Genomic DNA, 25095 nt, shown 5'->3' with positions numbered 1-25095 from the left:
TACTCAATGCTGCATGTTGATGGAGAAGTTTTTATAGTCCAATAAACTTTTCTGGAGTTTCAGAGAAAAATGACATTGCAGTAGTCTCCTAAACAACTGAAGTAGTAGGGGGCTTGTTTTAAAAGGAATAAAAATGACTCTCTAAAAAAGAAGAGACCCCAAATTAATGTAAAAAGACGTCATTTTCACCCTCAGTTGAGCTCGTGCCGCCCCAACAGTTATTGCTCAGCATGTACAGTCAAGAATTTAGGTTCAGCTCACCTTGAGATTTCCAGATCAATTTGGGGTCTCAGGGTGTTTTATAGCACCATGTTATGTTTCATTTCAGTTATTTCTCTTTACGGTTCAGAACGAGTCCACATTTACTTCACTAGTTCAGGAGTGAAGCTGCTGTTCGCTGCTGTGCTGCTTTGAAGCTTGAAGAAATGTTATGTGGACTACAAAACTTCACCAGGCTCTCCATGGTCATGAAGCAGAGTGAATAATGACTGAATTTCTTTTCTTTTCATTTTTTTTTTTTTTTTAAGTGAACATATCCTTTAATACGAGAAGGATAATTGAGCCCCATCAGGTGAGGGGAGACGCATCTAAAAGGAGATTGTGTGCCTGTTCGGAAAGACATTAATATACTGTTTAAAAATTAAAAATTTAAAAAATAAAATAAATGTATGTGAGAGGTCCTTTGAAGGCTTTGAAGTCCCCTGGAGGATCAGTAGATCTCAGCCACCCTCACGTCAGAACTGAGACAACAGCGCCACCGTGTGGACGGAGGAGCTGCGCACCGGACAGTGACACAGCAGGAGGCGGAGGGAGGCAGTGAGCCAGACCGGATCCTTCATGAGGGAAGAGGCCAGGGACAGCCAGCCAACCCCGGCTTCTCTTCTCTTCACTGATATTATTCTGTATTGCACGCCAGGGAGCCCGAGCAGGGGGCTGCGTTAGTGTTTATAGGATGTCCCGTCATGAAGGTAAGAGTACACCCCGGCACAGAGGCGCGGGCGAGTCGGGATTTTGCGACAAAAGCGTTGACAGAGCACCGTTAGCTAACGTGAGCTAGCCGAGAATTTCTTGTTTTGCAGCCCATCCTCGCTAACGCTGGCTAGTGCAGCAAGGTTGCAGTGTAATTTCGTGGGGACGCATTATGGCGGCCGCAAAAAAACGTTCACCTCGTCCGACGGACCTTGCGGTTGACGTTTGCGTGTCCGAAAATGTGCAACGGTCAGCGCCAGTGGACCAAAACAACGCTGACATATAAACGGAAGACGCTAGTTTATGTTAGCCAAGTGTGCCAGCTAGCTCGCAAGCTAACTGGTAATAGGTTATGTAGGTTAACGTTGACGAACCGTGGGGCAAAGGGGGGAGTGCCGAGAATAGGAAACACGGGAGAGCAGCGGACCCCAGATGGCGTTGCCGGGTTGAGTCTTGTCAAATTGTGAATGTTAGCTAGTTTTCAGCTCCCCTTCCTGGTTACAAGCCGGCCTGTATATTCCAGTTTTGCAAGCTAACGTGTAGCGGACCAACATTCACCTCGTCCTTGTGCTCAACCTTGTTGGGTTTGAAGTTCGTTGTTAGTGTCGAGCAGACGTCTGTTAACACTGCCAATACATGTTTCAGCCCACCAGCCATTTAAAAAGTGAAGTTGGGTGAAGTATACAACAGCTGTCTAGCTTGTCAGCTAAGAGTTAAGCTAACGTTAGCCGAGTTGTTCGTTAAATGATTAGGCAGCAGCGAAGGTTAGTCGGGCCCGAGCGGCCTTTTATATTTCCCCTTGCCTGTGTTGTTGTTGTTGTCAACTGTACTGTCAGCAAGTCACCAAGTTATTTATGTCTGAGATGTGACTTGCTATCGTTGTGACTGCCATAAACGCCGCTGTAACAGCTAGTCGTCAGCCTCTGCACAGCAGGATCCGCTTGGCACTGAGCTTACCCTAGTGTGCTAGCTATCAATGGAGATAAGAGTGAGTTTAAACAGCCTGGTGTCATACAATACACCGAGACTGCACGACTGTCCAAGTCAATCAAGAATTGGCCTGACATGAACACATGTGAGCCCTATGTGACACAGCAGGTTAAACTAAAATATATATATATATATATATATATATATATATATATATATATATATATAACACACACACTTACTGTTGGAATGAATTTAGTCATAAGGGGACTTTCATGATTGAGCAGGGTGTTGGGATTGTAGTTAAATTATGGAGTAGGGACTCTATGTAAATCTGTTGCTTGCCCCTGGATAAGTGGATTGCTACAAGGGGTGGCCGCAGCAAGCAAACCTGTAATATATGATGCCAAGCAGAAGAAACATGCAGCACCTTTAATGTTCAGTTTTGGCTGGACTGCATCAACGAAGTGTCGTTTCTTCAAATGTATTTTTGATATAGCCGTCTTATTGTGCCACAATCAGACAACATTAGCGAGACAAAACAGACGTTTGACCCATGCCCCTTCACCGATATGACAAAAGCAAACATACAACTAAACCAACAAAATACATACAGTACAACGTACAGCAATCCACTGGGGTTGTAACAGTCCATCGAAATCGATTTAATAATAAATCAATGTCGCTGTGGGCTAAAAACATCCATCCATAGCATCATTGTTAAGATACACCTCCATTTTGAAATTCTCATGGCACATATGTGTCACCTTTTCTGTCCAAACGTTACCTCCCTCTTTAACTTTCAAAGTGAGAGAAAAGGTCTGCTAGCTGCAAGCCGAGGCTGTTTATGCAGTGTGAACTGCTATAAACTGAAGCAGTAATGGTGACTAGCAAAAAAAACAAATTTGATGCTTTCAGAGGTTCTTGTTGTTGGGCCATGTTTTATGTGTGTCAGTGGAGTCAATTAAAAGTAAACCTTTCTGCATTTTACTGGTTACTAATATTTATGTGTTGTTTTTTCTTTGATTGCCAAAAGCAGAAAAGAAAGGGATCACAGCATCTTGACATCAAAATGACTTCATCGTATATCAGTTGCAGGCCGAATTAAATTGTGTCTCGGCAGATTTTGTGATATCTGCAGTTATCAAATCGTCGACCAGAGAGTTGATATGATATTGTATGGTGATGAGACTGATGATTGATTTTCAGCCCATAGCCTGCAGTACACTGTCACATCACCACAAAAACAGTTTAGGACTTTTCATTCAGTAGTAATCTAGGATGTGGAGCTTCCAGCCCAAAATAGAATAATGTCAGGTGTTTGCACAATTTGTTCCCCCTTTAACATGACCTCCAACCAGACTCCATAATCTTCCAAATAAATTTCTACCTTTCATCACCATTTATCTTTTAATTTTTAGTTTTTTACATCCTCTTATAATGTCTTATCTTTCTCCCCTCAGGCGTCAGCTGTGATGCGTGTTTAAAAGGCAACTTCAGAGGTCGACGATACAAATGTTTAATTTGCTACGACTACGACCTGTGCGCATCATGCTATGAGAGCGGTGCAACCACAACCAGACACACCACAGAGCATCCCATGCAGTGTATATTAACCCGAGTCGACTTTGGTAAGTAGGATCAATATTCACATCTGGCTAATTGTGAGCAGAGCGCCTGTCTGGCTTGTGAACATATAGACTGTGAACTTGAACCACAAGAGCTGACTGTCAGTCAGTGTCATGATATTTGTTGCTGTTATTATTGATGTTTAGTAACACTTTACACCAAATGACAGATATGTTTGAACACAATATATGAACATTAACTACAGTTGGTTGTAAGATTATAATCACAGTATCTATAAAGTGTTTCTCATGGTGGTTTATCGCCTGAATGTCAGTACATTAAGCAAACAAAAAGTACGATTTAATCTGCATCTAATGACACCCTCATTAGATGCAGATTAAATGGTGTGTTTGTTTTTGTGCGTATGTTGTGATGGATGACAGACAATTAAACAAAGCGAATGAATAGCTTCATGTGGAAATTTGAGAGGTTTTATTTTTCAAACTTGGTACAGGTATTTATTTGAATTTCAAAATATTAATTACCACAGCTCACAGCCACCAGTCACATTTAATCAAGAACTAATAATACTATGGCACATCATATTCTGAATAAATCTCCAGTAGCGTCAGTTTTTGGAGACCTGGCACAAGTAAAATTGTTGCAGTGCATGTTATCTTTTCCTGGCATTGGCCTTTGTTTACCGATAGGAAGGCTGCTAATGCTGTAATGATGCCTGATTTTATCCAGACAGTTTTTTGGGACTGTATTATTAAGAATTTTATTTTACAAACCAAAAATAATTTTGTAGTGGCAGTAATGGGGAAAGAGATATTCCAGTCTTGATCATAGAATATGTGCTGTAAATTCAGTTAAAAATAATTGTTTTTAAAGTTGTTTCAGTAGCTTTGTGTAATCTCATCTCCTAGTAAAATTGTGGTTTTGATTTAATGGATAATTTCATTGGATTTTTGGATGACTGCTTTTATAACTAATGTTGCTTTGAAATATGTTGGATTCAGCCTTTCACACATTGGAAATGCTGTTTTACGATGTGTGAAAAAAAAGACAAACTGTTGTTGTAAACACAGCAGAAGGTGCAAGCTCACTAAGAAGGCTGCTTTTTTGTTGTTGTTACATTTTCAGTGTGCTTGAAGTGAACCAACTGTTTAATGGTGAATCACAGTATGTACTTAGTAGTTTAATGTTTGAATTGGAACATTGGTATTTTTTGGATGGAAATAAGAGCTGTTAAGAGAGCCACATGCTAATCTCTCTTTAAATTGACTGTATTAGTAGCTAGAGCTGGGCTGTTGAGAGGCTTCTTGTAGGTGATTTCATATGCAGCCAGTAGGCAAGGAAATGTGCATTACAAAATGCTTTCCATGAAGCTGCGTCAGTCAGTGTTTTTAATTGTAATGACTCTGCATGATGTGAAAAAGCTCACTGGAATGATGAAAGCAAAGGGGATAATTACGTACAGTAGCGAATTGGGGCCTGGGGTGAGGAAAAAAATGAGAGGAACATTTTTTAAAGAAATTGTGTTATGCACTTCAAGAAAAGAGTTGAAATGAAGCTAAAAATATAGTTTTGTGAATAAAGTCCAAAGGTCGAGAATAAAAATTTCATGGTGGAGACCAGCTGCTCAGGCAGCTCGCACAGCTGTCAGTCGCTTGCCTAACTGGATTTGACGGACCAGAAGGGTTGACCTCATTGTCGACATTTTGACTTTATTTACAAAATTGTATTTCAACTTTATTCCAAATAATTTGATTTCTTTCTCCATAAGTACATAATGAAAAAAGCTTCCATCTCTAATTTTTTCCTCACCCCTGGCCCTAATACTCTTCAGTGAATACATGCAGCTGTCATCAACCAGTTCTTCACATTCCCAGCACCAAAAGCTAGCCGGACAAAGGCAGCGACTTGCTGGTGAAAATAATATAATATTTACAAGATAAGTGACCAGATATTTCCATCAGATGTTGGTGAAAACCAAAACAGAGCTTCATCAGGGGCACACAAACACGGCTTCAAATAAAATCTGATGGTGTTCCTTATCTACCGACAGTATATAGCTAAATGTTTACAATGACAGCTTTGGCAAAAATATCACTTGCAGGTTTGCAGGTTTAAGTAAAGATGTTGAAAGCTAAATGCTGCACTGTCGTTAAAAAATTTGTTATGTCAGACACATGTTGGCTTTGATAGATGCTCTGCATACAAGGTGGTGCCATGTGAGTTGGCTTTGGGAGGTTTTATTGTGAACCAATTCCTGTAATGTGGCAAAGAAAAAGAAGTTCACTAGTGGGTGTCTCCTGTCATCTAAACCTGCCTGAATATTAACCTGTCAAAATGAATCTGGTCAAAATGGGCTTCAACCTGACTTTGTGCAGTTTCATTTTGATGAAATACTTATTAAGCTTTATCATTGTCAGACTTCCTTCACCAGTATCCACCACTCTGGACTTTGAGATTATATACAGCAGTTTTGGAGAAATAGTTGTAATCCCAGCACCTGTAATGGACTTGCAGTTAAAACAAGTCAAAACGCTGACACTGAATGTCCGTCTTGATCTCCCTGCAGACCTGTACTACGGTGGAGAAGCATTCTCAGTGGAGCAGCCCCAGGCCTTCACATGTCCCTACTGTGGCAGGATGGGCTACACAGAGATCTCCCTGCAGGAGCACGTGGCTGCAGAGCACACAGAGACCTCCACAGAAGTGGTAAGTTTGGCGCTGAAGTGTTACACACAGTCATCAATGAGACCTTGAGTAGATGTTTGCATGGACCTGGAAACATGAACATTTGTGTTGATTTTTCCTCATGTGCCTCAGAATTTGTTCTCAGTCTCTCATATTCGAGATTCCTGTAGGTTTTGAAAATGTACTGTCCTATCTGTAGGTATTTTTCAATGTCTTGCTTCACAATATCACAGTCGAAGTCTTGTTCCAATGTCAACTGAACTGCAAGTGATATCAGGTACACTGTGCAGCTCTGTGAATAGATGCTCACTGTTTTACTCCTGGCCGCAAGAAAACACTTGTTTGAGCTATTGAGAAATACTTTAAGAAGCTCAGCACATGTGCTCTACATTTTACAGCAAGACATATATTTAATTGAGATTGTTTTGGGTGTTGTTCTTCCTTCCTCCAGAAAGTCTTTGATTTCCATTCATTGTTATTTCATCAATCGAAATCATCTAGTATATTCTTCAAACTTGCCTGAGAGAGGTCCAAACCATTATAATGAAGTGTGTTGCTCAACAGAAATGATTGCAGAGGTTTTTAAGTCAGCATGAATGCTCTATGGTTACCATGACTAAGTTATATTGTGACTAATTAGGCACCAGGTTCCAAATAGGAAGATTTTTATCATTTGTTGTTGACAGTTTTATAGTGCAATGCTCATTCAGTAGACAGCTGGTCAAAATTTGCGTGCCTACATTACCAACAATGCAACTTAGCCACAGAGTGACATCACTTACATGCAGCTTCCTCCAGAGCCACAGAAGGCTTATACTTCTTTTTTCATATATGCAGTAGTGCTTTTTTAAAAATTTTATAACCATGTCTACTGTGATCATCTCTCTGTGAGCTGCAGATTGCCTCCATTCATTACAGTGAGCTGGGAAATAAAATCAATTAATTAATCGATTAATACTAGCAAACAGTTCACATTTCTACCAGTGCTGTCAGTTTGTTCAGCCTATCAGCACTGTAAACAGATGGCCTCCCAGGTGCACTTCTGTGGACTGAGATGCAGAATCTAGTTTGTAGTCATGGGCAAGCAGCAAGCGTCATGTGAAAAACATTATGAAGTTCATAATCATAAGGTTGTTTCCATTTGTCACGTTATGCTAGTCCTGAGTACGACATTGAGTCATGTGCTTTGATGGAAAAAAGGGATGTTTGGGAAGTCCTTCACCAACCGGACCAAGTCAACTGGAAGTTAGCTGGGTTAATTTTGATAGTCATCCGTTTTTAAATACAGGAACTGAACAAAATCACAGGATCCTTACAGCTCATATGTGATGCTGTTTGCAAGCAGACTATCCAATTGTTGATTTACTCATCACACATTCAAAATCGATCCCGAGTTTTGATACACTCGACACAGAGCTGGAGCTTTTCTGAGATTACAGTTCTTCGTGATCAAACATGGCATTTGTACAGTAGATATGTTCCAATCTCTGTGTTTGTTCAGGAGGACCCAGCACCAACCAATGAATGTTGTGCAGTGAAGCGTGCTGATATTAACATGTCTCTCTTCCTGTCCTCTAGATCTGCCCCATATGTGCAGCGCTGCCAGGTGGCGACCCGAATCATGTGACAGATGACTTTGCTGCTCATCTCACACTTGAACACAGAGCACCCAGAGACTTGATATCCTTCTCAAGTAGTATTCCACTCAGCTGATATGACCACAAATTGGCAGCAATATTGACTGTAAAAAAACAAGGTGAATTTGTGTTTCAGTCTGTTGTACGAACAGAAGAAGATATTTCAAGGTTTCTTTGTCCAAATTACTCAGACATTAATGCTCATGGATGTGGGGAAAAAGCAATGCTGTCTGTGTCATCCAGATTGTTTTGTCATTTTCAAGCTTAGTGTACCAGGGAGGCGTCTGTTTACTGAAACTGACATTTGTTGACATTTTGTTAATCACATTTATGCCTCCTGTGGTACTTTTCTAAATAATCATGGTGGGTGAATATAATTGAGGGAAAATATCAAAATATGTGCAATAATGATGCTAATGCTGTTGTACAAATTATTTTCAAAAATGACAGCAGTCTACAGAAACAATGAACTTTGCTAGGAATAAATTATCCTAACCATAATTTTTTTTATGCAGTATGTTCTGTGAAAATAGATTTTCATATCAGTGCATCTCAGATAAAAACATATGCACCGATATGATATATCAGTGATCATTGCCAGTATGGGCTGATAATATCCGTCAGGTTGACGGATGACATAGGATGTGCTTGCGATGGAGGAAAAAAAACTGGATTGGCCCATGGATCTGTAAATTTTTCTGATCCTCGATCCAGCTATTTTGTCAATATCAGGGCCGATATCCCATCTTAATGTCGGATCGGTGCACCCCTTGTGAGGTCTAAAGAGCGCACTGTTATCAGATTGGTACTTGGTATTTCAGTCGGTATCTGGAGAGAAAAGCTGAATTGGTGCATCCCTAATGATTTGCATTGTTTTTTTTAATCAGCTGTTCTACTGGCATGTCACATGTAGTGCGCTGACCCAAATGTCTGCCAACTGCAGAAGGCATTAACTATTCGTGGCACAAAAGATAGTAATAGAATAGGAAGAAGTGATGCTGGCGAACATTGTAAACAATGTAGGAAAAAGGTCATTAGACAGTGTCTTGTTAGAGAAAGAAACAAGTTCACTCTAGATGCAGTTTTTTTAAGACTAATTGAGAAAATGGCAACTCAAGCGAACAGTTTTCTTATTGAGTTATGGTCTTCTCTTATCAGTTAAGCTCACATTAAGTTCTCTCTACAGGATTTCAACCATTATTTTCCAACAAAAAGCTCTGAATCGGAGGCAAGTCAGTGCTCCGTCACGTGTGAACTGTTCAGAGCTCGCCGACACCCGCTGGATAACTAGCAGGGTGGTTGAGCCGCCGTGGGGTCTGGGAGCCATGAACAAGATACAGCCAATGACAGCAGACTTTCCTTTCTCTCTCTCTCTCCTCTGCCCTCAACCACAGTGGCTCTCTGAACCCAGTCTTATCATGCATCTGTGTGTATGTAGGAGGCACAATAATGACCTATTTTCTCTCGATCAGAAAATGTATGTCTCAGAATACATACACCCAAGTGGTTCTGTATTTGTCACCCTTGTTGAACAACAGAAGCTGTTAGATGTTTTCAGTGCAAAAATATTCCTAATCCATTCTCTCACTCATGTTCTTTTCACTTAATTGTTTCTCTGCCTCAGATCAATGCTCAAACAACGGCGTCATTCCTGTTTCACATCTCGCTAGTGTGATCTTGTAATGTGTGACCCACTGTCGCTGATTAGTAATGTAGTATGAAAACCATAACAACTGCAATACTCCCATTTGCAAGACAGAAACTTGTGTTGTTTGAACACAATCCATCTGATGACTTAAAAAGTCTTGTAGCGTGGCCCCAGTGTTTTCCAATGAACTATGAAATCTCAAACAATCTTGCAGGCTCCTTGAACTGTATTAGTCAGTTTAATCAAGTTCCAGAAAACTGCACTTGTCCCCTTCAGTCCTTTTTGAGGTTCAAAATGCAGTTCATATTGGAAATTACCCACATAAATACAAATTGTTCAGCAAAGGACCACTTGAATTTCTAAGGTAGGGAACATTAAATTCAGGTACTGAATCTAATGATATGCAGGATTTAAATGGTAGAATCAGCTTTTTCCTGTCAGAAATCAGCTGAAATACTCTGCGAGCTGCACTCTGGGATAGACTCAGAGCACTGAAGACAGAAGTTTGTCTATTTAGAGGATACTTGAATAAGTATGGCGGAGAAAACAAAAGATGCAAAAATGTGTTTAAATGAAATGGACTGAACGAGTGCATCCTAAGTGCCAGAAAATAGGCCCTTGGCTTTTGTTTGTGAGCAGAGCCTTGTTCATCATGGAACATGAGAGCACCATGCAATTATGTTGCAGATTGCAGCTGCTACAGAGTTCTGAGTGCAGTGAGCACCAGGAAATGGTAATGACAGTAGAATTTGGTGATCAGCAGAGAATTCATTTTTGATTTTGGCTCATTTTTTAGAGAGTTTACAGGAAACAAAATACAAACCATTTCGGGTTTGGGACTGTTGGTTGGACTAAACAGTCAGTCTGGAGAATAGCTTCAGCTCTAGGAATTATCGAGTGTAATCCAGAGATGATGTTTACAATGAAAATGGTTTGCTGCACCATGGTTCCTTAACAATGAGCATCACGATGAGTCCAGTGGGGTGCGGCACGTGAGGAGGATGTTCCACCCTGGGCGTGGGCTCGGAGGTCCTCGAGCCCGCAGGTCTAACATGCACTTCACCAGCAGCACCACAGGGGGGCTCTCCACAAGTCAGAGCTCTTCACAGAGCTCCAACTACAGCAGAGAGGCCATGGACCCCATAGCAGGTTAGTCACATCACACACACCAACATGGAGGAGGAGTCATGGTTACATGGTGAGCCAGTGCTGACATGTATGATAGAAACAGTACAGACTCTCTGGGGCACAGAACAAGAAGCTGATGTAGGTCACACACAAAAAAACAACTCCATTCTTGTCATTAGTACAGTCAGGCTGAAAACAATTACCTTCTTGTTGTGGTTAAACTCAGTATCACTCAGCTACACCTGCAGGAGGTCTGACACACAAAACACTGTGTTCTGAACTAAATCAGGCATAAACAGATGCATTTAATAGGTGTCAGGAAGAAATCCTTTCTCTCTCTTACACACACACACACACACACACACACACACACACACACACACACACACACACACACAAATTACCTGCAATAGCAGAGATCCATCATCCAGGCCTAGTCTTTGTGTCCACTTAAAGTTGGTCTATGTAGTAAGGTAATGTGTGGGCAGAGTTGTTGCTGTGGCAATTCCTTGTTTATCCTGTTCCCAATTTTAATCTGGTTCAGTGCTTGGCATTCGCCATGTCAGCTCCAGCTGTGCCATAATGAGGGTCCCTGTTCTGACTGCCTCAAAAACAGGGCACCAGTCTCCTCTCTAATGACCCGACTGGTCGAGTTGTAGCCTAAAAACCTCACTGCCAAGTGTCTAGTGTGTCTTTTTGAGATACAATGCCATACTTGTGATTGTAGATCTGAGACTGCACAGGGGTCTACTAGATTGCTGTTGTGGGGGCAGCTCTGTGACAGAGAAGCTAATGAGTGCTAGTTTTTAGAATAAACCGCTTGATCAAATTTATTTCCTTGTTATTTAATGTGAGCTTCGGCAATGAATCAATTAGTTGTCAATTCTTGAATTAATGGACAATTAATTTTGATAATGGAATAATGTTCGAGGATCTGCAGAAAAAAAAGAAGCCATTCAGGGATTCCAGCTTCTTAAATGTGAATATTTTCTGGTTTTGTTATTTCTTTTTTCACATAAATTATTTTTGGGTTGTGGACAAAACAGTATCATCTGGGGCTTTGGGAAACAATGATGGACATTTTCCATATTTTTTCCATTTCCTTGACCAAATCAGGAAAATAATCAATAGATTAATCATCAATGTAAATACTAAAGTTATAGCCCTCATTTGTTGTATATTGTCTGTCAGGCTCGTCTAATGTCATGTACATTAACCATCTTTGTGCTTCTTGTTGTTGATCTTAAGCCTTTTTCTTTTACATTCTCATCCTCCAGAGCTGCTGTCCCAGTTGTCGGGGGTGCGGCGTTCAGCGGGTGGTCAGCTCAGCTCGGGCCCCTCAGCCTCGCAGCTCCAACAGCTTCAGATGCAACTTCAGCTGGAGCGTCAGCAGGCCCAGGCGGCACGTCAGCAGTTGGAGACAGCCCGAAACGCCACCCGGGGCGGCGGCCGAACCAATGCAATCCTAAATACCAATTCAGCCGCTGCAAACCCCAACCCCAGCGCCAACCACAATACCAACCCCAGTCCCAACCCGGGTCCACCTGAGTCCAACACACAGCATAATGCACATAGCTCCCAGTTTCTACTCAGCAGGTGGGGCTGTTACTCTTATTTTTGGATCGACTTAAACTGTCCTGTTTTATCTCTATCCGCCTGTCTTTATCTCCGTATGAACTCTTACATGATCCTCTTATGTCCCCCGCAGGCTGAGCGAACCGCGGCTGTCTGAGGCGGAGCGGCAGGCGTGTGAGGCCCAGTGGGCCGACAGGAGCCTGTTTGTGACGGAGCTGCTGCTGTCAACGCTGCTTCCCGACGAGGACGCCTCAGCCTCCTCCTCTGAGGACGAAGACGACTGTCATGGCTCATTGCGGAATTTCGCTGACTTCGAGGCCATGGGCTGTGTTGAGGTCATGACCTTGGACGTGGCACTGGAGAACCTCAACCTCAAGGAGACGACCCCGGCTACCAAGACGACGAAAACGACGACTAAAACGGCGCCAACGAAGAAAGAGCCCCCCGCGCCGCCCCTTTGATGACATGGCCACTCCCTCCCCTCAAACCACCATTGTAACTGGCTGACTGCTGAGTCGGTCCAACTGCCAATGGATGACAAAAAAGACTGCAGTTCTTTTTGGCTTTGTTTTATTTTTTTTCTCAGTGATTGTCATTTCAGCTCTGTCGCTCCCCACTCGACCCCATGTTTATTACGTTGTGTACATTGAATAAAAGTAGTGAGACGAGAGAATGTGAAAGCAAGCAAGTGTGGTGGGTGCGTGAGAGAAAGAAAAATAACTATATAAATATATTATAGAAAAATCTATATGAAAGTTGATAATCAAATCCACATAACCCGTGTTTCCTCTAGCAGATGAGCAAAGCGTAGTTAGCCGTTTTTAAGAGACAAACACGTCACACACTCACCCAGGGAGAGGAAACAGACAGAAACCTCTCCAATAAAAACGCTGCTGTGTATTTATAGTTATTAATTAAAGTGCTTGGATGGTTTACCACAACTTGAGCATGAGCTTAAATCACCATGTGCCCATTTTTAACTGCACAGTCACTAGACGGGGAGGTCTTTCTCTTTTCGTTCAGACACCTGAGTAACTGTAAATTAATGGTGCTGAGTGCCACGTCACGGGCATTTCTGCACCACACACACACTCACACACACACAGAAACAGACTGATGGCTGCATTTGGTTACATTCATGTCCAGTCTCAACCCCCCTCCCCCTTGTGTGACATCACCTGTTTTGGGTCATGTGACCTTGCTTTATATCGACTGTGGGCACTTTGGTTTTGAATTGCATATCCAGTGTCCATTTGTGTACACTACAGATGCTCTACATCCACGACTTCGGAGGCAAATGGAGGTGACACCATCTCTTCAAATGTGACCATTTTCAGGCCTTTTCTAACACGGAAGAAACACAACACACATACGGTTGTTTTATTCCTTTTTTTTTCGTTTGTTTGTTTTATTTCTCTCTCTCTCTTTTACAGAAGACCAGATGCTTCTTTCTCAAGCTTCCCGTGATCTGAAATTAATCTTCTCTCCATTACTCATGAATGCAAAGATTATTTATAATGTGACTTGAAAGAGAGAATCCTGTATTGCTCTTTCCATTAATTTTCTCTCAGTCAAAAAAAAAAGATCTTTGTATGCCTCCACTGCTACCTGAAGAAATGCAATGTATGTCTTTGGCTCAGCGAACAAGCCAAATCACAGGGTAATCATTTAAGTTTGGAGGACAATAAAAATGTTTTGGATGGAAACGAACTAACCCAATCCTGCTCTCTGGTTGTTTTTACTTTTGTTTTTTTTAGTTTTTTTTTTTTTTTCTCAGTTGCTAACTTCTTGGTGAGCATGTACAGATATGGTAAAAAAAAAAAAATAAACACCTATCTTACAGGTCAAGTTCAATCTCAATTAGTCTTGTCATCTCCTGATCCATGTCCTCATTCAACAGCCGGCGTGGCAGCGTCAGATCAACAGCCGGGCCAACTTCCATCTGTGATGTTTAAGTGAAGGATAACAATGTGCTGTGGAGAATTGTTGCTGTCCAGGAAATCCAGCACAGTCCAGTCATTCATGCAAATCAGATATTCAGTCACATTCACAAAATGCCTAAAATAGAGCAAAAAATGGCCGTGTCCTGTAGGGCCCAAGAAATCTCAGACATCAAAGTAAAAACATCCATGACATGTCTGGAATAACAAAACCTCCTCTGGTTTCTGAGCACATAAGTTTATTCTTGATGTTTGGGAACAGTGTAAAAAAAAATGAATAAAAAGAATGAATGGAAGATCAAAAGGTCCACTTGCTTTTTTAGGGCTTAAAAACTCCAGTCGTCTTCCTTTGATGGTGTTTTCCCCTCATCTCTGGTCTCATTTCATCTCTCATTCAGCCCTCACAATATTTTATTTATGATATGAAAACAAACCACAGTCATGTAGAGGGACACCTAATAATATTCAGACATGTTTATGCAAAGATAAGGGGTGCAACCAGGGGCTCAACAAGAAATCCAAATATTATAAAAATTGTAAGGGAACATGTGTTTTTAGTCCAGATGCACAGCAAAAATCACATCATTGTATTCATATTTTCCAGGGAAAATTATGATTTGTTTGCGCATTATTCAGCCCGAGGTGCAACCTGGAAACCAAAACACATTAATTTCATCCTTTTGGGTTCCGTTGCAGGGGAAAAAAGGCACAGATTAAATTCAGCCAGACACCCTGAAATCTTTACAGAGTAGGGCAAAAAGTATCTGTGGATAGATCTGAGCTCAAGAAATCTGCTTTCGACAACAAAGTGGTAAACGAGTTTTAAAAGGATAAACAACCTGTCGAATTCATACGCCAAACAAATGGGGGGCAGCATATCAACTCTTGCTGCCGTTAGCCAGTTAGCACCTTTAGCTGTGCAGCTAGCAGTCCGAACTGGGACCTTGAAGCAGCGGGAAGCTAAATGAGTGAACAGGACGGGTCAGAGTTAGCTGGTTAGCATGCTGGCCTCAGTAGTTATCTCTGCAACGCGACGTGTAGACGCCTTTTACACGTCTGTTAATATTTTAATTAAGCTTGAAAGATACAAACTAGAATTCTTACATCTCGCACCTTTAAGTGGTTGTGAATGACACTCTGAAACAGAAGGGATGTAAATCTCAGTTGATTAGTACAACACATGAAGAATTATAATGTAAAAAAAAAAAAATCCCCACTGTATTAATTTGTTTGAAGGACAAAACACAAGCTTCTGCCTGTTCAAAGTTTTTCATTTATGTCCATCTTGAAGTGAAGCAGATTTAAAGGTCACTACAAAGTTAAGGCTGGAGTTAAGTGGACCTCCAAATCCTAATCGCTGATGAGACTGTTCATACTGTGCAGGAGCCACACTCCATCGCAGCTGAAGGGCTTTTCTGTTGTCGATTAAGATGAACCACAAGAGCCACAAATGAGGAAATCCAGATGAACACGTAACTCTCTGAACAATGTCACTGCTCCTGAGACACTACAAGCTCCCTGACTGCAGGGAGGTTCCTGAATGGTTTCCATCTCTTGTTGGTTACTGATTTAACCGACATGAAATGGAAACCATTATCCCGTCGAATGTAAATGGTGTCACTCGCTGTGTGCCAGAATCAAACCAGCATTTTTTTTTTCGGCGTTGCCGTAGAGACATCTTAAATTAAAGCCAGCACAGACAGGCCACGGCGCACAGTGCTGGGAACTTAAAGTGCAATCCGTGCCAAGTCACTGAATTATTATCTGAGCTCGAAACCCCTAAATAACAGCAGCCTGCAAAGATCTGGCAGAGCTGTTGAGTGTGTAGAGAGTGGTTGCTATGGGAAACCAAATGCATGTGAAGTGGGTGGAAATGAGTGTATAACCACAACGATAAATGTTGTATGGGCACAACATTATATTACTGTCATTAAGCTACAAAACCAACAAAAAAGTTATTGTAAATGTCTGGACAACTATACAGGTTTTTAAATTATTATTTTTTAAATCAACAAAAATACAAATCAGGGTTTTTTCATGGTGTCATGATGAAAATAGCAGGAAATATCATATCACCATTTAAGGTAGGCCAAGTGCTGCTAAATGTGGCTGCACTTAGCTCGTTAGCTCAGTTAGCCGCTCAGTTAGCCGCGCAGCTAGCGGTTCGGATTCGGGGACCAGGGAAGTGTTTGTGTTTATATATATATATATATATATATATATTCATAGACCTCTCCCTAAGAGGAGAGAGGTCTAAGGGGGCACAAGTGACATTTGACCTTTCCTCTTCATTACATTCAATCTTTTATATGACAAGTTACCAAACGTGGGTGAAAATATATCTAATCAAAATTATGTTGACATTTACATAAAAAAAACAAGGAGGAAAGAGGTCACTAACAAAGACCAGCTCGAAATCATCATTGTACCATCAAAATGATTTTCAATCAGGTCATCCTTCCATTATGATGCTTATCATGCTATATTTGTTTATTTACGCATTTATTTATTTAATAAAGAAATACAGAAGATTTGAAACCAAGCTGCCTGATGAGTCAGCACTGCCATGCAGCCTGAGCCTGATAATGTGTCTTCTCTATCTCATCATATATCTGATCAGACACAGTGATGTACAACGTATATGTTGAGACACTTTCTAATCTAGCTGCAGCTGTACAGTGTGTGTTTGTGCATAAAGTGTGTTATGACAGCACAAAAGATTTTATCATGCACGTGAAAAAAGACAAAAGGTTAGAAACTCTTCCACCCGTGCACATCCTTACACAATAAAAGACACAACTCGGTGGCATTTAGGTATTCTTTGTAATTTTAATTCCCATAATTTAGTTTAAATGCAGACATTTTTTCCACTAAAATCTTAAATAAAACATTACAGTACAATATATGCAAATCAGAAGAGCTTTTAAGATTTTTGTAGAAGCAGGCTACAGTTTTCTTTAGATTTTTTTTTTTTATTCATTTATTTTTTTTTTTAAACTGTTTGAAGGACTGGACAGTTAGATAGCAGTAAACAGTAAAAAGACAACACAGAGCTGTAAAGCCTGCAGGCCAGCCAAGGAGCACATTCTATTACAAAACAGACCAGAAAACTAGAGACAGCACGCCACATCCAGATGAAGGTCTGAACTGATGCCCCTCCACCTCTGAGAGGTGGTGCTAGTTCCATAACAAACAGGAGAGGGCGCTATTACACCAGGGCAGGTGGAGCTACACGACCACAGAGTGACAGCACCTTCAAGAAGAAAACCGTTTGTATTGCACATTCAGGGAGAAAAAAAATGGCATGTCCTGTCTTTCTCTAGTTTTTTTTCCTCGATAAAAACGTTAGAAAACAGTTAGAACTGCAGCAGAAGTACAGAATCTCCCTCAATGGCAACCGCACCGTTCGTCGGTTCACACCGATCAGTTGAAACAGACTGGTCTACAATGCTGTCCCTCTCTGCGGGGAGGGGAAGTGGCGGACCCCGCCATCTGGTAACGCGTTAAAAGCTAACAAAGTTTCTTTACAAAAGATCAGCGCAATTTTTTACATTTTTTTTTTTTTTTTACCTGTGGTGGAATTATTGGCTTTCAGGCTACAATTTGATCTAAAAATGTTTCAATGAAAAAATTATCAGCATCAGTAAGATGAAAAGACTCAGCAAGGCTTAAATCATCTAAAAGGCCCCGAAAACCTTTGCGTCAGTCAGCTTCTTACAATGATCAAAACAAACCCACACAGATCTGATTAAGCAGATTAGCTGAGTTTTGAGTTTTATTAAATCGTACCTATTCATGTCTTATTTTCTCTTTCCAAACTTCTATTTTATATTATAACAAATGTTATACAGAAATACACAGGATTTGATACCAGGTTTTCAGGGCCTACTTGTCTGATTAACTGCTTGATCAGCTTTGCTGTAGCCGTTGTTGTCAGACGTGGTTTAACGCTGTTATCAGAGGGCGGTTTTCACTTTCCCTCCCCATCTTGAGCAGTGCATCCCTTTTGGCCTATCAGGACTGAGAATGCATGGAAAAAAACCAAAAAAGAAACCACAGCGCGAGTCACACAGAGGGGAGGGTTCTGGAGAGCACGGTGATCCGGCGCAGATATCTGGAGTGTACCTCGGCCCATTTACAAATAAACCTCACAGTTCCGAGGAGAGGATTCAGAGTCATTACATGGTTTTCACACAAGAGCAACACATGTTCAACCAAAGCGTATTTAATTTAAATCGGCTCCTACAGAAACATACAAAACATATTTCTTAAGATGAATAGATAATATTTTGTTAGTGTTCAATTGCAGCGGCTGTCACGAGGTTATGACTGCACACTCATGGTAGCTTCTGTCGCATACTAACAAAATGATTCGTTGACATGGTCCTCAAATGTGACCATCAGCTAAACATTAGTTTCTTTTTAAGCATTTCTAAAAGAGAAAAGAAGACACACTGAGAATTGGAAGCTAGCGAACTGAAGCTAATCTGGAAGCTCTGGTAGTGTAAAAATCTGACGACGTCTGGACGACAGTTTCTGTCAAGTTGGTGAACGATGCAACATGTAAGAATTCATACTCTAACTACGTTAGCTTATTAGCTCATTTAGCTGTGCAGCTAGCCTGCCTGCCTAGAGAGTGTTTGCACTTGCTGGAGCGAGAGCTTTGAATCACTGGGCTAGCTAGTTAGCATGCTAGCTTCAGCAGACATCTGTAGAAGCGTGAACGGTCATTTCTTCACCTGTTGATCATTTTAGTTCATTTATTTTTGAGTGTTTTAAACTAAAACTCTTACATATCGCACCTTAAAGTAAGACTAGGTCATTTCTGAAACAAGAAATGACTCTAAACCTTCCCATTAGAGGGTGTTATTGCTGTATTCTCATGTACATCTGTTACAGTCTGCTTGAACATGTACTGTTTGCTCTTGTGGCCACGGCGGCAGCTGTTACACCGGCTCACAATGGGACAATGCGGAGAAACGATGTTTTGGGAAACAAGGCCAGACGTCTTGTGCATCAAAGATTTCTTTCAAGAACCGACTTCCTCCCGGCTCCTGTACAAGAGTACAAAGAGTATCTGAACTCACCGGCCCGGCTCAGCGCAGCCCCCCCCCCTCCATGTAACACACGGCCTGTGATAGAGTAAAAAAGGGTGTGAGCCTCAAGAGTGGTTACCTGCCAAAACAAGGAAACAAATGTCCTCACAGTCCAGTTTATCAGTCACCAAGTGTAATGTTTCGAGTTTCTCAACTAGATTTCAAATAATTTGCCTCCGGCGAGCAGTCGTCCAGGTCTTGGCGAGATGCTGTCCTGCTCTCACAGCTCATGATCGAAGCGGTAGGGAAACAAAATTACAAAGTGTTTTCATCTAAAATTCAAAAATAAAAATGGTAATTTAAAAATCTGATCTATCGGCAACCGACACGTCAATCTACATGTTAGAGGAACACACCGGGGCCTCGGAGGGAGCGTGTGACACGTGGCACCAGTGAGGCGAGCCACCCTGTAATAAGACGGTTTTCTCAGCGTCACTGTGATCTCATAACAACTAGTCCCTGTTGTCCAGGTGTAGTACCCCCCCCGCACCCGCCCGCCCGCCAGCAGTGTGTCCTCCGAACGTGTCTGGAAGCTCGCCCAGGTTAAAACTCAGATATGGTAGAAAAATATATAGTCTTGATGAAATTTCTCTAAGTCATTCTCTTCATTACTGAATTGCACCCATACATGTAATGTTAAGTAGTAGCAGTGTAAAGTGACGGGGATCATGATTAGCACGACTACTACGACAAAGAAAATAAAAATGAGTCACATCGCGCTCGCTCTCTCTCTCGTTCTCTCTCTCTAGACACTTCAGGTTTTTTTTTTTTTTTTTACTTGCACTTTTAAAGTTCATGGTTAATAGTTTGTCTTTTCATTGGCATCATTAGGCAACAGTTTTTTTTTTTCCCCAGATACTCTACAATATGGTTACGATGTAAACACCACAGTACTTAATAATTTTTACCGTATCTGCATGAAATAAAAACACAATGTTACAAGGCAAGTGGCTACTTAAGCATAGATTTGTTCATGAGAAAGAAAAAAAACAAGAACAAAAACAAAAAAATAGGAAACACACCACAAGAACGAAAAAGAAAAAAGAGAAAAGTTGCAACACCTGGCATCGAGTTTGTTCAAATAAAAAAAGCTTTAGACTTTGTTCATCTACAGGTCAGGTGACCCTGTTAAAAAGCTGGTGATGATCAGTACTAACCCACCCCCCCAAAACCACCCAGCCCCGCCCCCGATACCATCTCACTCAAACATAAAGATCCCAAGACAGAAGGCTGCTCAGCCCTGAACCCGACTCCATGATATCTACCTAACCTTTTAGCACTTAGATTGAAACACAGGTGATCAATACGCTAAATGCTTCTACAAACAACAACCAGCCCGTTTGTCTGAGGAGCTACACGTGTGGCAGGAGGGGGTTCATCCCCCCTTTTTTTCCTCTCCACCTCTGCATAACCGACTGAGTTGATAATACTACGGTTTTGATATGACACATAATAGTCTGACACGACAAGGCTTTTTTTTTCCGACTTTTTTTCGGAGGCGTCCCGAGGGCAACGCCTCAGGTTTGTCGCAAAGAAGGAGTAAATGAGACGGATATAAAAAGAAAAACAGAACTCGGGGATCCGAACCGATCTGAACCGGTCCGAACCTGGGACAGTGTAGAGGTCGATCATTGGCAGGGAGCCTTTACGATATGAGGAAAATGACTCCGGTAACTCAGCTTTAGAAAAAACTAAAAAGGCATACAGATGAAGATATGTGAACACTGTTTTGAGATGTCATCAGCGTGTTTTTGTCTCGGAATTTTCTTTTTTTTTTTTTTTTTTTGTGTTTTGGTTTTCTGCCGCAACCGAAACCTCAAAAAGGGCGACCGAAAAACCTTCTGTCCCGACCCGAAGAAAGAGGAGGGAACAACATCTACGCGTTCGCTTCGTTGCTTTGAACGGAGACACCAGCAGCCTTGTCGAGTGTGCGCGTTCACCGAGCGTCCGCGTGTACTCTGGGATTAAATAAACTCTATTAATATGACATCGTGAAGAGGCGACGCACGCCTCCGACCCCCTTTTTACGATGTTTAAAACAAAACCATGATACCCCCCCGCCCCCCCAAAACTCTTTCAGGACAAGTATTTACAGTACAAATTACAGTATAATACATCATTAAAAAATATGAGATCCATCTTCTAAAAACATACAGGAGCTCTTAACAAAAAAAAAAAAAAAAAAAAAAAAAAAATCAACAATTTAACAAATCAGGCAGAGTGACAGTCCCACCACCCTCTTCTTCTCTGAGGCGCCCATCCCGTTTGGCCCTACTTGTACCTGGTGAGCATGTTTTCAAAATGACGTGATGGATGGGGGTTGGTTGACCACACGCACATCTTTGCTTCTTTTTTTTTTATATTTTTTTTTTATACTTTAAAGCAAGCCGCAATACAACAAATCACACTCAATCCAGTATAACAATATGTACAGGTTGTTTTTTTTTCCTGGCATTTTGGAACAATAATAATAATAATAATAATAATAATAATAATAATAATAAGCACTTGACCAACTATGCGACCAGGCAGAATGATACACTGCAGGGCATGTTCGTCGGATCAGGTGTGCAGGATTAACCGTTTGATTTTTTTTATCGTTGTGTGCTGTCTGGCTTTGTTTTGTTTTTTTTTGTTTAAAACTCGTGATTTTGAGACAGAGGGTGAACGCCGCCGCGTCTCCAACAAGCGTCGTTCTTCTTAAATCTCCCACCTTGTTGTCGTTATGTACAGCAGATTAAATGGTTTTTCGGTGAACACGGCGGTTACACGCTTTCTTGTGCACACCCCGAAACGAGAATAAATAAAAAATTTTTTAAAAAAATCAGAAACTCAAAATGAGCCAAAAAGAAAAGATCTCTGGACTACGGAGCCAGGCAGCATATGAACCAACCCTCCTCACATCCACAGGACAAACCAAGTCCGTCTGTAAACCTCTCAACTCCCCGTCACCCTTCTGCCCTTTTCCCTCTCTTCACTTCAATCTCTTTTCTCTGCAAACCCGACACTCGAGCTGTGATTTTTACCCAAGTTTCCCTCTCTCTCTCTTTTACTCTCTTTTTCTTCTTCTTCGTCCCTCCCGGCCGAGCACCCTCAGACGAAGGGCAGGATGCCGTAGACGAACAGGGCCATGACGGCAGCGCTGAACAGGCCGGCCACGGGCACCGTGACAAACCACGCCAGGAAGATGTTCCTGAAGAGGCGCCAGTCCACTGCTTTCTGGGAGCGGATCCAACCGACGGCCACGACTGAGCCGACCTGGAGGGCCGCAGGCCGGGAGGGGGAGAGAGGACACAATCAGAAGCAGCACAGAACCAAAGTTCTGAAGAGGCAAAGACAATGTGAGGAGCTGCAGGATGTTCAGGCTTTTCTTATAATGGAGAAAATTCATAAATTCAAGCACCTCCAAACTGTAACCAGTGTATTTATATAATGGACTTAGTTAGCTTTTGTTGACTAGACCAAAAGAAACCACACGGGTAACATCTGAACAGAAAAGCCTGAACACGACCTTAAACTCCTCAAGACCAGCTTGGTCCAAAATGTTAATTAGAGTAAGCCGATTGCAAAAAGTTAAACACTACTTCAGTTTTAATTTTGGGGGCGTGGACGTCTGAAATCAGCAGTTTAAGGTCTAAAGAAAAATGAGATGGTTTTCCTCTGAGCTTTAAATTTCATTTCTCAGAAATTCATTTTGAAGGTTTTTCTCTCAGGTCATGATTTTTCTGCTCATGTCAGACGTCCGCCAGTAAACCTCTTCTCTCACCTTTTATTCGAGGAATCAAAATCAGACCTCTGTTGAGTAAGAGGACACATGAACACACTCGAGGCGACACCTCGGTGCGTCGGAGCGGTATGTGCAGTGACCCGTTTCAGCTCTGTTTGTGACGAGGCGGGTGGGCGGGAGTCGACACTGTGCCTGCTCTTATACGGCCAGAGAAACATGAGACGGCCTCTGTCACACTCGCGACTAAATGTGGAAGGTCGGCTCAACACAGTGCTGTCCTGTTTGTGGTGCAGAGGTCAAAGTCACGCTGGTGCCAGACCACACGAAAACATCTTCTGGACGGCTTCTTAGCTTCGTGTTGAGAAATGTCTCAGCTTCTCCCTCATTTGGATAATCAGCATTGTTCTAAAACCTTTGTGGTCTTAATGTCTGTTTACAGCCAATTGTAGTATTTCAGGCATGCAAACTGCAAAGCCTTGAACTCAGCGCAACCTCGGTGTTTGTGCTGCCGACTGCCCGTAGAGCCTTTTGAAACGATGAGTCAATGCACATAATCGCACCACGGCTGGGCATCAATTTAGTTTCATCCATACGTTGAGTGGAGAAAGCCAAAAAAAAAAAAAAAAAGTTTGACAAAACCAAATGGATGCCCGCCGCTGCTCGCACACATTTCGCATTCTCTCTCACAGCCGCCTCGGGGATGTTTACAGATGTTGTTGGTTGCTTTGTCACTTTTAACAATGCTTACCATTGAAAAAACAAAAAAACGAGCTCATTAAAACTTCAAAATACTGACCATGCCCAACAACGTCTGTGGATCCCCCGCACACAACCACTCGATCGATCAAATCACCACCACAATTGTATACCTCTAACCATGAGTAGATTTTAAGATAGCAGTATGTTATCTGAGGTTTTAGGGAGGAGACGAAGGGTGTTTGGAGGTGACGACTGGAAATAAGGAATGGATGGCGATGTTGATGTTTAGACAAATTGATAAATCAGCAATTAAAATACCAGTTTTGAGTCTCGTGCAGTTTCCCTTCAGCAGACATGTTTCAAGTATTTTCCCATCAAGTCTTTTATGTTTTTAAAGATGCTGACTTGTGTCATGATTAATTGTCAATAAGACACCTGTGTTACCCTTAACTGTCTCCCCTAAAACAGGTGAAACAAACTTTTTTGCTTTCTGGCGGACAATCAAAAGACAAGATCTGTATACTGTCAGGTTGGTTAAATTCAAAAGCTACAGCCGGCAGCCAGTTAGCTTGGCTTTGAATAACGACTGTGAAAAGGGAGAAAAAACTAGCCTGGCTTCTGTCCAACAAAATCTGCTAACCAGAACCTCTAAAGTTATAACTCCTTCATTTAATCCTTTTAGACGCGTGTCAGATTTGGTCTTATTGTTGAGTGATGTTGAGAACAGTTGAGTAGAAATGTGTTAAAATGAGTTATAAGGTCACAGTGACCTTTAACTTTTGACCACCAAACTCTAATCAGGTTATCCTCAAGTCCATGTGGATGCTTGTGCCAAATTTAGAAGACATTCCCTCCCTATTTTTGAGTGGGTTCACGAGAACAGCACCCCAGATGCTTCATCTCAAAATAAAGCACCCTAAAGTCTTTCGAAAAGGGCAGCTCAGTCACTCCACATCAAATATGCTCGCTTTGAATTACACAAATTGTTCCATCCAGAGATCCCCTTTAAAGACAAACTTGAGGGTTCGCTGCCAGAGGGAAACTGCACGAGAGGTCAAAAGAGCAACTTCAGGAGTTGAGATTGGCTTTGGCGATTGACAGCTACAAGGTGAAGCGATGAAGTGGAGCTCTGAGAGGGCTCTCTAGCACGGCTTCACTACCAATGACTCCAATACCTTGCAGTGGGTGGAGCTTATTGGGATGCCCACATTTGATGCAACAAGCACTGTTAGCGCACTCATTACTTCAATGCAAAATCCGCTGTGAAGACAGATGAGTGGAGAGACAGAGAGAAAGATGGAGACGGGGGTAAAAAAGTGGAAAACAAGTGTGTGGGGTCGGGGTGTGGGGTCGGGGTGTGGGGTCGGGGTGTGGGGTGGGGTCAGGAAGAGGAGGAGGAGGAGGAGGAGGATGCTGTCGGAGGGTGGGGGGGTGGGCGTAGGGTCCCACACATCAAACCATGCCAATGCTG

The 25095-nt window shown here is 41.9% G+C and overlaps 2 protein-coding genes across 13 annotated transcripts in view; one reads left to right on the top strand and one right to left on the bottom strand.

Annotated features, from left to right (window-relative positions):
* The first annotated feature begins 750 nt into the window (after positions 1 to 750).
* On the top strand, positions 751 to 13881 carry LOC119019248 (E3 ubiquitin-protein ligase KCMF1-like). Of its 4 annotated transcripts, none has more exons than XM_037097663.1 (7): positions 751 to 968; positions 3363 to 3530; positions 6056 to 6195; positions 7753 to 7854; positions 10428 to 10608; positions 11865 to 12183; positions 12296 to 13881. In XM_037097663.1, exons 1-7 carry the CDS (start codon positions 953 to 955, stop codon positions 12621 to 12623), a joined length of 1254 nt encoding a protein of 417 aa, XP_036953558.1. In that variant the 5' UTR covers positions 751 to 952; the 3' UTR covers positions 12624 to 13881. The 4 variants fall into 4 exon arrangements, with proteins under 4 accessions (XP_036953558.1, XP_036953559.1, XP_036953562.1 ...); XM_037097664.1 differs by lacking the exon at positions 751 to 968 and adding an exon at positions 1078 to 1414; XM_037097667.1 differs by lacking the exon at positions 751 to 968 and adding an exon at positions 1461 to 1733.
* A 3030-nt stretch (positions 13882 to 16911) lies between these two features.
* Positions 16912 to 25095, bottom strand: part of slc20a2 (solute carrier family 20 member 2) — a 48975-nt gene continuing 40791 nt past the window's right edge. For 7 of the 9 annotated variants that reach the window (XM_037097893.1, XM_037097898.1, XM_037097900.1 and 4 more), the window contains one exon: positions 16912 to 22456. In XM_037097893.1, coding sequence (XP_036953788.1) covers positions 22147 to 22456 — 310 coding nt within the window. In that variant the 3' untranslated portion in view covers positions 16912 to 22146. Of the gene's footprint in view, positions 22457 to 24799; positions 24885 to 25095 lie in introns of all 9 variants that reach the window. The other 2 variants (XM_037097902.1, XM_037097901.1) reach the window with 2 other exon arrangements.

The sequence above is a fragment of the Acanthopagrus latus genome, chromosome 5 (genome assembly GCF_904848185.1).
Source record: "Acanthopagrus latus isolate v.2019 chromosome 5, fAcaLat1.1, whole genome shotgun sequence".
NCBI classification, from domain to species: Eukaryota; Metazoa; Chordata; class Actinopteri; order Spariformes; family Sparidae; genus Acanthopagrus; species Acanthopagrus latus.
This window is presented reverse-complemented; position numbering and strand designations above follow the sequence as displayed.

Coding starts and splice junctions, on each gene's coding strand:
- LOC119019248 (XM_037097663.1), top strand. Junction 6,196..7,752: donor CAGAGACCTCCACAGAAGTG/GTAAGTTTGGCG, acceptor CCTGTCCTCTAG/ATCTGCCCCATATGTGCAGC. Junction 7,855..10,427: donor ACAGAGCACCCAGAGACTTG/ATATCCTTCTCA, acceptor AATGAGCATCAC/GATGAGTCCAGTGGGGTGCG.